The sequence below is a fragment of the Halichoerus grypus genome, chromosome 3 (genome assembly GCF_964656455.1).
Source record: "Halichoerus grypus chromosome 3, mHalGry1.hap1.1, whole genome shotgun sequence".
Classification (NCBI taxonomy): Eukaryota; Metazoa; Chordata; class Mammalia; order Carnivora; family Phocidae; genus Halichoerus; species Halichoerus grypus.
The window spans coordinates 29,794,597-29,810,078 of NC_135714.1; the positions used below are offsets into that span (position 1 = coordinate 29,794,597).

The window sequence follows — 15,482 nt, forward strand, 5'->3', positions numbered from 1 at the left end:
ATTGCAATGTGATACCACCACAGTGTTAGCCAATCTTTCTACCACATCATAGCAACTTTCCTTTTTTGGGTCCCTGCACACTTACATGACAGCATGGGGGAAACTTAATTCTAAGTTAGAAAGAGGTTTCGCTCTGAATATTAAAGTCACAACTCTTATATTCTAGATCTTAGTGTTGCTGTTGAGAAGTTCAGTGCCTTTTGATTTAAAAGTGACCTTTTTTCCCTCTTCAGAGGCTATTAGGATCTTTGTCCTTGGGGTTTTGAATATTCATTATGACATGACCAGTTATTATTATTATTATTATTATTATTATTATTTGCATGTATTGTTTTCTGGGACCTTTCCATCCAGAATATGAAATTCTTCGATTCTGAGAAACTTTCTTATACTACTTCTTTGATAATTTATTTCCTTCAATTTTCTCTCTCTAGGGCCTATATTAGTTGGACCACCAGGATTGAACCATTAATTTTTCTTAACCTCCTTTTTTCCCTATTGTCTCTTTGTCTTTTTGTTTGACCTTCTGGGAGATCTCCTCAACTATTTATTTTTACCCATATACCAGTTTGAAAAATATCTGTTAACCTATTTTCACTTCTGTGAGTTCTTTCTCATTGTCCAAATGTTCCCTTTTTTAGAAAATCTCTTGTTTTGTTTGTTTTGTAGACGCATTATTTTCTCATATCCCAGGCTCTAAGGATGTTAATTATAGCTTTATTTGATATTTTCTCCTCTTCCCTGTGTTCGCTCTATTTTTTCAAGTTCCTTATTCATGTTTGCTTAAGTGTCTAATATGGTATTAGAGGCTTTTTCCAAGGCCCGACTTCCTTGTTCTGTTATTCCCTTCTTAAAAGTGAGGCATTAGGGGCATCATTAGAAAACTTTATATGCATAGATGGGGCCTATGATGGACCAACCAGATGCTTCCTTGTTGATGACCTGGCAGGGGCAGGGCAACCTCTTGGGGGTGGGGAGGAGGGGAAGGGGCACTAAAAGTTCCACTATTGATAGATTTTTCTCTCTGGGTGTTCAGTTACTCTAAAGAGGAAACCTCTAATCTTCTGCCTGAGAGGTTGTGCTCCCAGGCCCTGCTCTTGGAACTGAGCAGAACAATAGAGTGGGACCTCACTATTCAACACTGTCACACTTTACTTAACCCTTGTCATCATCATAACACTTCCTTCCATTTCTTGGCTCAGCCCAGACATCCTACCTCCCTGCTGCAGCTTCTTCATAGAGAAAATCTCTAGCTTCTGATGTATGAGGGAGAGAGTTGTCTGGCTATTTGGGACTGAGGAAGGGATTTAGGAATCTACCTCCTCCCAAAACCGAGTTTCAATAATAACTTGCTTATATTCCCCACTTCACTCTCACAGTCAGTGGGGCTGAACGTCGCTAATTCCTGCTACCGTCTGAGATTCGATGGCAAGAACTGGCCTGTTTTCTACCCTAGAGGTGCTCTCTTTGCTCGGTTAAGTCATTGAACTTGTCCATCTGATTTTGATCTTCCAAAAGATCAACAAATACAGATTTGTTGATATCTTTTGTCTATCATAGTAGCACCTCTTTTCTTTGCCCTTTCGGATTTATATGTTATTTATCCTCTTCAGTGGCATTTTGGGAGGAAGCAGAGATAGAATATATATCTAACCTAAATTGTTTAACCAGAACTCTTAGCTTCAATTTTTACCACTTGTTCTTTAAAAATTTTAAAAAATTGATAAGCACACTGAGAATTCTGTAACAAGTTACTGGGGGAAAACAAAGACAAAACGACTACTTTTCCTCCTCCTTCCACACATCGTGCAGTTGTATGAGCTTGTCCAAAACAGATAAAAAATAAACAGAAATTCAACAAGAGTTTTCAAATGGGGCAAATTTAGTCTGTGCTTACTGCACCAAAATCTCTGATGTAGGCAACTGCAGGTACTCAAAGAAAAGAACAAAATCAGATAACAGGACTTATAATATTGACTCATAGTACCTCAAGCATATGTAACTCTTTTGCTTCCATCTGACTTATCGACCATTACTCACTATAAATCCCATGGAAAGTGGCCTAATTTATCACGCTGCAAACTATATTGTCCTCACCTCCTGACTGGCATCAACAGATTGTTCAGTCTCTTGCAGAATTTTCTTTCTCAGCTAGTAAACAAGTGACGGACCTACTCAACTTGAATTTCATCTCTACTCTCTGTGATGCTTTTCACATTAAGAAATGTTGCTTTTCAACCACATAACGTCCTGTATGAATTCACGACTGCATACGAGTTGCTTTCATGTCAGTGGAAGCAAAGAGTTCTCAGTAAAGAAAGTAAAAGAAAATCTTAGTAGTGATAATAACTAGTAGCCACAATGAAGATGCTAATCAAATGTCAAACCCATCAAGGTGAATTTTTGCAGTTAACATTTGTGGGTGTCACAAATCTTGATGGCAAATGTCAGTTCTTTCCATGGTTAGTGACATCAATTCATTGAAAACAAGAGGCAGGAACATGCAGATGCTTGTTTTAACAAGTAAATGTAGCGTGGCCTGTGGTAGGTCTGACTTTGCAAATATTACATGTTCTTGGGAAGCCAGACAGAGAACAAGTTTGGACTTGAGGATAGCAAATGTCAACGAGGCTAAAGAGAAATGTTTTGGTTTTTTTATCTCCCTGCCCTGAGAAAGAATTTTCTCACATATCTAGAAGGGAAAAAAATGTGTATTGGTACAGTGTTCAGCATTTGACTACCAGTTCTATTCAACACTTAAAATGTGCATGGTGTAAATCTCCACTGATCTCTTCTACTTCCACGGATTCATCCATCGGCTGTTTGCTGATGACATTCAAATATGCCAAGATTATTCTGACTTTTCTTCTTAATTTCTAATACATTTCAAAGAACTGTCCTAAGCTATCTCAAACTCCACAAATCCCAAATTAATCCAATTATCTACCCATCAAGGCTAACGGTTTTCCCCTAAATTCCTTAATTCAATGAGTTTTTCTTTCTTTCTTTCTTTCTTTTTTTTTACCATCTAGTCAGTCATCCAAACTAAAAATTCTAGTCACATTCTACCACCAAGCACAGTTCTTGAACCAATGGCCAATAAATATTTCTCAAATAAATGAATGAATGGATTTTCAATGCTTTTGCTTCCTGTCCCTCTAGCTGATGATTTAGTAAGTGCTGGTCACTTGACAGCAAGCCTCCTCTCGAGGCATCCCCTTCTGTTGGCCGCACTGTTGCTACTCCAACATGGGCCCTCAAGCCTCCTCCCCCTTGGGTCTCTATCATCTTAACCGACAGCAGTGCAGCTTTGGTCATATTTTAACTTGGTTTAAAAATATTTAATTCTCGGGGCGCCTGGGTGGCTCAGTCATTAAGCGTCTGCCTTCAGCTCGGCTCAGGTCATGATCCCAGGGTCCTGGGATCGAGCCCCGCATCCAGCTCCCTGCTCCGCGGGAAGCCTGCTTCTCCCTCTCCCATTCCCCCTGCTTGTATTCCCTCTCTCGCCGTGTCTCTCTCTGTCAAATAAATAAATAAAATCTTTAAAAAAAAAAAATTTAATTCTCCCTTTTGCCTGCCAAACAAAATTCCAACGTCTCTTCCTGACTCTCCTCAATTATTAGACCCTTGTCACTTCCTCTGACTCCTTCAGAGGAGTCACTTCCCCTGAATCCTCCTCTAAAGCCAGGCTTTCCCATTTTTGATCACACTGGGTCATTTCATGCCTTCATGCCTTTGATCATTTGATTATTTCCTATGCTGGGATGTGCCTTTTCTCTGTTGTCCAGCCTGCTCAAATCCAGATCGTCCTTTAGCTCCTAATCCAAACATTTCCCAGGCCTCTAATTGGAATTATTTTTCTACTCCTCAAAGCTTGCATGATCTTTTTATTTCTACTTTTGCTCTACCTCTCAACACAGCAGAGCTGCATTTTCATAATCTGTTATGTGTCTGCCTCTCTCCCAAATCCGAAAAGGCCCCATTCCCAGCACTTAGTGCTCAACCCACAGTAAATGCTATAGAAAGTTTTCAGAAATGACACTGAATTAAAACCATTGTATACACTATATACATTACCAAGAACTAAATACTTATTTCAGGAGTTAAAAGAAAAGAAAAAAAAAAAGAAAACAAAATTGAACCAGAAAATGTTTAGTATTGAGAAGAAGGTGAAAAATACTAAAACAATGTGATCCATGATGTGGTATGAACTCCTATCTCAAAAAAAAAAAAAAAATCGCCTTTTCGGTGAACAGAGGTTCACTGAGCCCCCACTTCTGCCACCAACCTGGCACGTTGCTGCATATGCTCCTTTCCTTTTCCTGCAGCCTCTTCAAACCACGGGCAGCTGGGGCAGTATTTAGGCCTGTGCTATTCATTCTTTATTCTTTATTCACTGGGTTTTGTTTCCCTATCTTGTCTTCCAGGCGTCAGGAGTGTGGCTTTAAGAATCCCCGTGTTAGATGAGATAATGTGATGGCGGTGGGAAGACGTGGTCTGGCTCCCCTTTGGAAAGCTTTCATTTTATCTATTACCTCTGAGAGAACATGAGTCTGTTTGGAATGTACTGACCTCTCCCTCAGGTGCTGTGTTCTCTCTTATCGGGGTGGGGCTATGGAGGGGAGGAAACAGGCTGTCCTGAGTTCCCCCAAACCCCCCAGGCTCTCATGTATCAAGTCCTGTGTTGCAATGGCCTCGTGCATAATGTGCCAACTGAGGGGCCAGGAGTGGTGAGAACTTGTTGCATCTGACTTTTAATTATACATGGTGCAGAGTCCTTGCTAGTTCAGAGAAAGTCGCTCTTTGGGTTTGCTTTATTTTAGTGAAGGGGCATTTTATCTAATTGGAGAGAAATTATCACAAAGTAAAGAGTCCAAGCACCTATCTCGACTTGCCCCAACGATCTTTTTTTTTTTTAACTCTTAATTATAAAAATATTATAAATATATGCTAATTAGAGAGAATTGTAAAGACCCTGCATGTCACCATATCCAGCTTCCACAAGTAACAGCCCATCTTAATTCATCTGTACACCACTCCCACTCTCCCAGATTGTTTGGCGGTGATTCAAACATCATATTATTTCATTCATAAGTATTTTTTAAATATCACATAGGAATCTTGTTGGCAATATTGTTAAACAGCTTACCTTTGGTTAATGAAGTTCTCATCTTACCACAGCATCTATATTTTGTTGTCTCAAAACTTGAGAGGCTTATGGGGCTTCCCATACACATATTAAATGTGTAAAACTTACACATGGTAAGTGGGATGGTGTGAGCTAGTTCTATCCCTGTGGTTAATCTATTCTGTACACAATGGCACCCAGGGTGTGGGAACGCCCCTCCTTGGTCACCTAGTAACTTTTCACTGGTCAACAAGAAGCTGAATGAACTATTATATTGTGAGAAAGTGCTTGGCTGCCTCACTTGGATCATCTCCTCGATTTTAAGCAAAGTACCATCGCCAAGTTTGAATTTGCTAAACCTTTCGGCTTTGCTGGCCGAAAAGAAGCATTCCACTCCTGGAGCATAAATGGATTCAGAGGACACGGGCTCCGGTAAACTAGGCCAAATACTGAAGCAGATATGGAGACACAACCTGATGCTAAGGCCGGCCCTCCTGGGTGATAACCCTTGTGAAGGGCCTGGTGGTGCCACTTGCATAGCCACAGTGGTCTTTCCGGGTCAAGAACGCAGTGGGGCCCTTCACCAGCTCTTGGAGCCCACTGCAGGCACTGTGCTGGCAGGTAGAGATTTCTTCTATTTATTCTTTCTCTAGGAAATGTTGATTGGACTGTCACTTTGAGATGTACGAAGGGGCAGGCAAAGAAGGCTAAGACAGAGCCTTGTCCACAAGGGACTAACAATATATTACGAGAAATAAGGTAAGACAAATGCACAATAATGCAAGGGACATTAAGGCCAGTTCCATTAAAGACATAGAAAGGAAGTGCATTAAGACTTCACAAGCAGGCAAGATTCCACTTTTAGAGTGGGAAATAGGGAATTTTGCTAGATCAAATGCTGTATTTAAACCAAAGCTTAAGGAATGAATTGGATTTATGCAGCTAGAAATTAGGAATCTTGAAAGTGCATTCCAGGCAAGGGTATTATTAGTAGGATCCAAGATTAAAGGTAGGAAAATATCCCTGGTTTGAGGTAGAACAAGCAGTTTTTCTATATTGGAATATGATATTCTATGTGTAGAATTATTTGAGCTTGAACCCATTATTGCAAAAACTCTAGAAAGACTGGGCTGGGCTGGGCTATAGAATTGGACCCCCCTCCCACACACACTAAGAGGGGAGCAGATTCTTGGGAATAGCCCCAATTATGGATGCTGAGAAGTATGGCAGGAAGAACATTGTATCTGATGAATATGATCTCAGACAACAACAGTTACTCTAGATAAGAAGATGAGTGGTATCATGAAATCCAACTCTAAATTATATAGTGTCAAGGCAAGTGGGCAGGTCTCATCAATCAGGAATCCAGGGGATAATGTTAAGAAATTATTAGCGGGCAGTTGGTAGGCATCAGGGAAATCTGCGCAAAGGCAGCATGACCCAGACAATAGCAGCTGGAGATTATAGCCAGGACTCTAGTCTCTGGAGAGAATTGAATATGGTCCTAGGCAACATATTGAGACAAATACTTATTCACGGAAAATGGTAAGGACACTGTTTCCAGAAGAGGAGATCAAAATAAAGGCAGTCTTAGGTACAAGACAAAAACACAAGCTGTCAGAATTGGAGCCCAAAGATAAACCCAGACTCGTAAAAGGATAATTTAGTGATGATTCTTAAAATACTGACCTATGGGGCTACAAATTACATATTCCTTAGTTCAGAATTGAATTCTAAAGATTGGAGAGTTGCTAAGCCTGCAAGAAGTGATCAGATAACCTCAGCTATGAGCTGTAAGCTCAGAGGAAGGATGGACAAAGAGGAGAATGGTAGGACATGGAGATGGAGTGAGGAGAGATTATAACAGATCAGATCATGGGGAGGGTCTACACCAGAGTGAAGAGGCTTGACTTGGTTTAACAGCCTTTGAGTAGCCAGTGCACATTCTAATCAGAGAATCAGAACCTGTACAATTAGAGCTATTTTTTGGAAGGCTAATTTGAAAATTGTAAATGATCACAAGCTCAGCAGAAGTGTAAACCTAACTTAATTCTCATAGCAGCCAACAAAGCACCTAAAAAATATAGCATCTGCACCAGTAGGAATAACGTAGCTATGGTATGCCGGCTACCCAAGTCTCATCTGAAGTGTTTTGCTAAATTTTAGGCAAATAATTATAGGTGGATCATTGACAAATGATATAGTACATTCAAAGGAGAAGGAACAATTCTCAAAATCATACTAAATCATCACGGAATTATTGAGGGAGATGTTGACTTCAATTGAAGAGTTTTATGGGCATCGGGGGATCATGGTGTCTGCCTTCAAATATTCAAAGCATTTTTATGAGCAGGAGGGATTAGATTTATTCTTTGCCACTACAGTAAGAAGCAATTTGTCCCCAATTCCTAAATTTTTAAAAGAGTGACAGTTGTGCAAATGACTTCTCCTTCAGCAGGGAGAAAGGCTTAAATGCCTGGTAAGGGTCTTGGTAGGTTTCTAAGGTTATCTTGCCATACCTCATGAGATGTAAGTGGAGAAATATAATTTGATTCAGTTTTGTATTTTGTTCTTTTTATGTATCTGTGTGTGTACAGAAATCTCTACTTTCATAGACTGCCTCATGAAAATAAATGAATATTTGGGGAGCACTGCTACACTTCTAAAGAAAGAAGAAAAGGAGATGTGTAATTTATGCAGCACGCATGATGAATGTACCCCACGGCGGACAATGTCCACCATTCACGATATCAAAGCAGCAGGCATTGCTGCAAGAGGGGAACAAAATGTCATAGAAACAGCTACTGTTTCTCCCACAAGTGGAGAGGAAAGTCCTTATACAAACCAGGTCCAGTTAAAAAAAAATAAAGCACATGTGAGTTCAGAATTAGTGGGGGAAAAAACAATACCTTATTGAATGGAGATGTAACAGAGCAAGGGGAGTCGCAGAACAAAATGTTCCCAGATAATGCTGAAAATGAAGATGATAAACAAACAGAACACATGACTGTTGAGAACATAAATGGCAACAAGAAAGAGATGCATGACATAATCCAGACAACAGAAAGAGAAATTCAAGAGACCTCAGAAAGCCAAAGAGAAGAGATTACCACATCCTCAATAACATGTGATATCTCCAGCAAGAATCTGAATAATCTTCTTTCCAATGATTCAGAGAGTCTAAAGCAAAAGAATAACATAATGGAGTAGGAGTAAGTAAATGTGATGTGAGAGGTGCTTGTATATCCCTGCTGTTGATACGTGTGTTTCTGTCATTATTATACATAGTATACATATATGATGAGGATTTTATATTTCCATTTCAGATATCTAAAAGATATTGTAAATCAATAATTCAGTTTAAATTATTCCCAGTAAAATTATATGACTGCTATTACTAATATTTTTTTTATAATTTTAGGAAACAAACATTAAATGTTTCTTTAAAGGAAGAGGAATCCACTATAGAAGAAAGTAGTTTAAATGAACAATTGTCCAGAACATGAACACTCTTCTTAATCACTACTCTTTCAATTATAATAAGAAAAACTAGGAAGCTGTGGAGATTTCAAATTCTAGAAAAGCATTTTCTAGCCTCAGATTTATTTTAGCAATATCCTCAAATAAATTCTCACATTTATTTTATTTATAAATTATCATAAATTCTTAACCTGTGTCTGTAGACTCTAGGTGGCATGGGTAAGCTTTAGGAAGTTATTAAAATTGTGTGTATGTTTTCATACCTATTTTATCTCCTTGGAGATTGTCCAAAGCTTTTCCCAGATTCTCAAGGAGCCCCTGACTTTAAAAAAAAAAAAAAATGTTGAAATTGACAGATACACTTCATAAATTATCTCCCTTATACAGGGGATAATAATCCCTATTTGTCCAAATAAAATAAAATATTCACAGCCATAGTTTTCTTGCAAAGATCACACCCTTAGAAGACAATCGGGCATAATGAAAAAAATCATTGCTTTGGGAATCAGACAGACTTAAATTTTATCTCCTGTTTTTTTACATACTAGTTTTGTGATCCTGGGCAACTTGCTTCATTTCTTAGTCCTATTTTCTTCTTTGTAGAAATAATATATACTTCCTGGGATTATTTGGTAAGGTCAAATGAGAAAGTCATGTAAAGGGCCTAGCACCACAGTACTTGGCAGATGTTCACGCTGAGCTAAATGTGAGTTTGTAATTGATTTCACTCTCAACAACCCTCACTTTCTCTACTTCCCACGTGCTTCCAAACTTCACTTAACCCCTCTCTGCCATGACGTATGATGCTCTTTTCAGGTGTATAATACTATTTCCAGGACAACACCACAACTGCGTCTTCAATCTCAAGCAACTCATTTTGCTATTTTGACCTTAGTTATCTCATCAATAAAATGAAGAGGTTGAGTTAGATTAGCTGTGAGGTCCCTATAGGGCTGAGAATCTAATGAGTTTTATAGATGTCATGGAAGTACATTCAATGCTTGACAAACCCCATAGTTTTAAAGAATTACTTCCCCTGCAAAACAACTATTAAGTTAGTTAATATGTAGTTGCCCATTTCACTTGAGAAAAACATTAACACTTCATATTCTCACATTCAGAAATGACTCAAAGCATCAACTAGTGAGTCACTGCTGAACCACTCCCTCTAACACCACCCTTAGGTGTTCCCTGGTTGGTGATTTCCTCTTTGTAGCATACAAACCAATTGTGCTTGGTTTGCATATTTATAAAGATGACTACTCCTTTCAATCCTTCAGGCTAGAAACCATCAGGCCCCTTAAAATATGTGTGCCATAAACAAAACCTCGCTGGGAATCTGTTGTGATTCCTTCCTGGATAGCTTTCTGTAAGAAACCTATCTCTTCCAGTGTTGTTGTCCTAGTGTGTATAGACTCAAAGGGAAATGAGAAACATAAACCAATCTGATTACTTCAGCTGCTGCACTAGATCTATTTGACTAAGGCTAGAGGAAACAGAAGCATTTACAGGTCTCTTTCCTCACTTCACCCGTCAGTCTTTTAGAAGAGCGTATGCAGATAGTTTTCGAGCCACAGAAGAAAATCATTTTTGAAGTTATACAAGGCTGGGTCACTGTATTCTCTATTAAACCATTCAGAAATTGTTTTTCGTTTTCTGAAGTACCGTCATCAGAGAATATGCAAACACACCAATGTACTGGGTAATTTTCCTTCCAACTTTACAGGTTCAGAATTATAAATCTAAATAAATAAACTTCTCTGCGATTTCAACATTATTTTTTAGATATCTATGTTAAAGGGCATTATAAAATTCAGTTTACTAAGAATTGAAAAATAGTTAAAACCTGATTATCCTAGAACTGGGTATTAATGCTCTATTTTATATTGATCCTCTCATTTATCTTTGACATTGCCAATATTTCAGCCATTTCACTGATAAGAAATAAGAAGTAGAAAGAAGAGGAGAAACTCAAGCTGGTAATTTTAATGTAGAGATCTAATTTATTGGGCATGCAATTTATGCTAACCCCCTATTATAAGAAGTTTAAATATTTTATCTCATTCCATCTTCATACTATTGTGGATTAGGTATTAGTTTCAGTTTGTAATGGATAAAGAATCCAGTGCTTTGGAATGATTTGAGGATATTATGTCAGAGTTTGGGCTTTTGTGCTAAATATAGATGGATTCAATTATTGATTCTGTAGACTTACCATCGGTGTGATTTTCAACAAGTGAAATTTTCTAAGCCTCAGTTTCTTTATCTGTAAAAGGTGATGACAGTAGTACCTGCCTGACTCCCTAGTGAGGATTAAATGAAACAGTGTGGGGGCACTTGGCTGGCTCAGTCAGTAGAACATGCGACCCTTTATCTAGGGGTTGCGAGGTTGAGCCCCATGTTGTATATAGAGATTATTGAAAGATAATTTAAAAAAAAAATGAAACAATGTGTAACCTAAAATCTAGTCCATAGAGAGAGCTAAAATGTTGGTTATTTTAATAATAATTATTGATGTTTAAAGTCAAACAAATAATGACTGATCTCAAATTTGAATTCAGATGTTTAAGACACTAAAAGCTTCAGCAAAGGTGATGGTTATAAAAAGCAAGAGTACAACAAGTGGTCAAAATAAGCTTTTGTATTGATTCTTTGAGGATTGTAAATATTTTGCTTCTGATTATCATGACTAATCCTAAATTCACAGTACTTTTGTACCTTTCTCAGGTTTTCTAAAAAACATAATAAACATCATTCGATATAATGTGCTTGGATAATTCCAGTACCAGATATGTATTTATCTCCTTTCCTCAAAATTTAGTAAATGATTCAGCTATTAGTACTTGGTTTATCAAGAAGCATTAGCAATCTTCAGATTCATTTTGTAACGTGAACAAAACTGAGAAATCACCACCTAAATAATAATAGTAATGTCAATAGTAAAAATAGTAATAATAGCTCATACATATAATACCTACTATGTGCCAAGCATAGATTTTTAATAACTTAACATATACTAGTTTATTTAATTCTCACAGCCTTCTTATGAGATAGGTATTATTTTATTATAATTTTGCAGTTGAATAAACTGAGGCACAGAGAGGTTGAATATCTTGCTAAAAGGTTACAGAGATAGTAAGTGAAAGAGTTGGGATTCACAGTAAGACAATGTGGCTCTGGAGCTCGTGCCTATTTATTTATTTATTTATATTTGTTTTATAGTTTATTTTTTTTCAAATTTTTTATTTAAATTCTAGTTAACATATAGTGTGATATTGGTTTCAGGACTAGAATTTAGTGACTCATCACTTACATACAACACTCAGTACTCATCACAACAAGTGCACTCCTTGACACCCATCACCCATTTAGCCAATCCCCCGCTCACCTCCCTCCGTTAACCCTCAGTTTGTTCTCCACAGTTAAGACTCTCTTATGGTTTGCTTCCCTCTTTTTTGCATTTAGCCATATAGTACATAAATCAAATAATTGGAAAAATTATGTATTTTTTTCCTGCAGGTATTTTGATATGCTGAGTGATACCAGCCCCCAAGTGTCTTGTTATATTACAGCACCGTCATATATTCTACAACATCTACAATGCCAGATAATTAATAGCATGAGTTCTTTAATAGTGAGTGATAGTGAAGAGTTGGTCAGTAATGTCATCACTGTTGAGTGCTCAGATATGGAAAAAAAAATTCCATTTCTAATATGCATTGCAATTCCATTTACTGCACGTTACAGGTGAAACTACAGAAACATCATGGTGAAAGTGTCTGACATAAACCTTCAATCAAGTTACCTAACCCCAGATTCACTGGAAGGAATGAGAGGAAGTTATAAGGTTGGTAAAGGCTTGGCTACATCTACATTTGCTGTTTGACTCCTCTACTAAATATTACTCAGACTACCAGATTGTGTAGAGATATAATTGCTCCATTGGTAACAAATGGAAGGGTTAATTAGATTAATGCCAGTAAATTCACGAATATTTTGCTATCTTTTGATCTTTATGATCAAAGAGCAGAAATTATTGGCCAAACTTAGGAAAGAAGAACTTGGGTCTAGGACCCAGAAAATGTTGTATTTTCACCTGGGGAAAAAAAAAAATCAAAATCATGGCTTAATTAGCTTCATGCCTTAGACTAGCAATAGACTAGCATTTAAATGTGATGGACCTCTGTCTAAATTTAAGAATGTTGGAATCCCCAGATAATACTAGCTTTATTTTTTATCGTTCGTGAGTTGGGAAAATATGTAAAAAAAAACTTGAACAACTGTGTGTGTGTGCACCCCTTGAGATAGTTTTTTAGTCTATGAATTATGTTCTGTTCATACACAGAAGACAGTATATGTGGTAGTTAGGATGTGGGTTGTGGAGGAAGATTAGCTGGGTTTGAAATCTGGTTCCTGTACTTCCGTGCTATGTTAGTGTGGGTAAACTATGTAACCTTGCCATGACTCAATTTCTTTATCTGAAAAATGAATACAATAATAGTGTCCACCTGATAGGGTCATAAGGATTAAATGAATAAATGCACTTACAAAGATAAAAGGAAGCCTATAAACACATGTTAGTAGTAGACTTTATTGTAGTAACTCTGAGTTTCGCTATGGTCACAAATTCATATGTTTTGAAGACAGGTTATAGCAGTTATTAAACTTAGCATAGAGTTGATGGGAGCTAAGGTTAAAGATTCTTCTGTGGGCCATTGAATTTATTTTTAAACAGAATATTTGTCTTTTTAGCTTTATGTAAGTTGTCATTATTTGAAGAGAAGGGCAAGGAATAAATCTTTTAAAATTCCACTAAATAAGAAATTCTTTACAATACATCTCTTCTTTTTCTAATTTGTGTCTTTTCTGAGTCACAAACAAGGTTATACAGTAGAATATGAAAGCTAAGCCTGTTCTAATTATTTATTCCAATTCATGTCACTAGCATATTTTATATTTGGTCTAGGAAGCCTGTATGTATAATAGTCCCGTCCACATTGCCTTGACTGTGGCTTTTTAATCTTGATCAGTCTGTGTGACTGTCATTATAAAAGTGAAAACTGTTGATAGTGCACGTGACTTTCAGAAAATGGGCAGCAAGATGTTTCATAAATGGATCATCAGAGCAAAAAGGACAACAAAGTAAGAGGACCATTGTCTACTGGAAAATATAAAAGCATATACTTTTTATAGTTTTCTAATAGTAGTTATCCCTATTTTTAGCTCAAAAATTTTTAAACTCTGGATTCCTTCCAAAATTTGGGGTGGTTCATACGATGTTTAAGAATTCTAATTCTGGAGTCAGATAAACCATCATCAGAGTTCTGTTCATGACACTCCCCTGCTTAAAAACACTTCCGGTTCCCAGCATTTGCCAAATGTGCTCTAAATGCACAACCCACTATCAGTTCCAGGGAAACTTTTTTTCTTACCTCTCACCATTTTCCCTTCAGCCAATTAACTACATTTGTCACGCCCTGAATTTTCCCAATGACGGATTCATGAAGTGATATTGTGAAATGTCTTCCTTAGTCAGTTTCCAAATGACAGATTATTCTCTATTGTGATTGTCCCAGAAATGTTTGTGTGTGTGTCTGTTTGATTATCCACTCATGCTGGGGCGGAGCCGGGCTGGTGTTTGGGGAGACATGAATAGACCAAATGACTTTTAAGTCTTCCTCTTCATTTTAAGCTTTGGTGAGTATACGAGTAGATAATTTTGTTTTCATTTATGTACTCAGCTCCTTTTTTGTGTGATTAAGAAGCTTGAATACATGCCTGCATATAGGCATTACAAATTTAAATGTCACTATATAAAAATGAAACACAAATGTTTCTTTTCAGTCATTTGCTCCCACTGCATGAAGGAAAGAAATAGAGAAAATGACTTTACTAAGAGCTTGTGAGTTGTCAGAGGGGAGAATCTGCTGACAGAACAGGTGCTCTAGCTTTTGCATAAACTACCCAAATAAGAACATTTGGAATTCCTTAAAACAGTGTTGAATTTTCTGGATAAAGGCCAATATTAAAGTTTATTCTGGTAAAGGAAGATAGGATTCCAAAAATGGTTAGTATTTGTGAAAACACTAAATGTAATTGTGGGGGAACTTAATTTAAATTTAAAAATATATTTATTTCTCTCTTTTCTATCATGTAGTTCAAGTTTGAGAAACTAATATCTACCTGAGCATCCCTTTGGAGTTAGTGAAATCTTTCCCAAATGTGGGAGAGTACAGGGAGAGCCCATAGAGCGTATACAGCAAACGCACCCAGAACCCTGCTGCGTTAATGTCCTTTCATTTCCTCAATCCGTACAGGGGACCTGGGCTGAAGCGAAAGTGTACAAGCTGGGTGTCTTCTCTGTTGTGTCTTGTTTAAAGAAAGAGTCCTTCATAGTAACAAAGAAAGGCCTTACTCTTAAGCCAGGCATGGGTTCCCGAGTGTCCTTAAATTACCCTCCAGGGGGGGCGCCTGGGTGGCTCAGTTGGTTAAGCGACTGCCTTCGGCTCAGGTCATGATCCTGGAGTCCCGGGATCGAGTCCCGCATCGGGCTCCCTGCTCGGCAGGGAGTCTGCTTCTCCCTCTGACCCTCCCCCCTCTCATGTGCTCTCTCTCTCCTCTCATCCTCTCTCAAATAAATCAATAAAATCTTTAAAAATAAAATAAAATAAAATAAATAAATTACCCTCCAGGGGTTTTCGGCTCCCCAGTGCTGGTACAATTAAAGGTAAATATTAAAAACTGGTGAGTTTCTTCTCACAGCTTTTGTGGGTCAGCAAACACGGTCCAAAAAGGATAAAGAAGGTACAACTATTTAATATACCAGTAAACAAATTCTTTTCTTATACTTTTAATGACCTAACATACAGTGGTA

At 37.6% G+C, this 15,482-nt stretch overlaps 1 protein-coding gene across 1 annotated transcript in view; it reads left to right on the plus strand.

The window, feature by feature from the left end:
• The first annotated feature begins 5,535 nt into the window (after positions 1-5,535).
• DTHD1 (death domain containing 1) overlaps positions 5,536-15,482 on the plus strand; it is a 60,636-nt gene continuing 50,689 nt past the window's right edge. Inside the window, 6 exon segments of the mRNA XM_036101904.2 lie at positions 5,536-5,749; positions 7,726-8,019; positions 8,022-8,340; positions 12,128-12,455; positions 14,926-15,091; positions 15,301-15,335. Coding sequence (XP_035957797.2) covers positions 5,536-5,749; positions 7,726-8,019; positions 8,022-8,340; positions 12,128-12,455; positions 14,926-15,091; positions 15,301-15,335 — 1,356 coding nt within the window.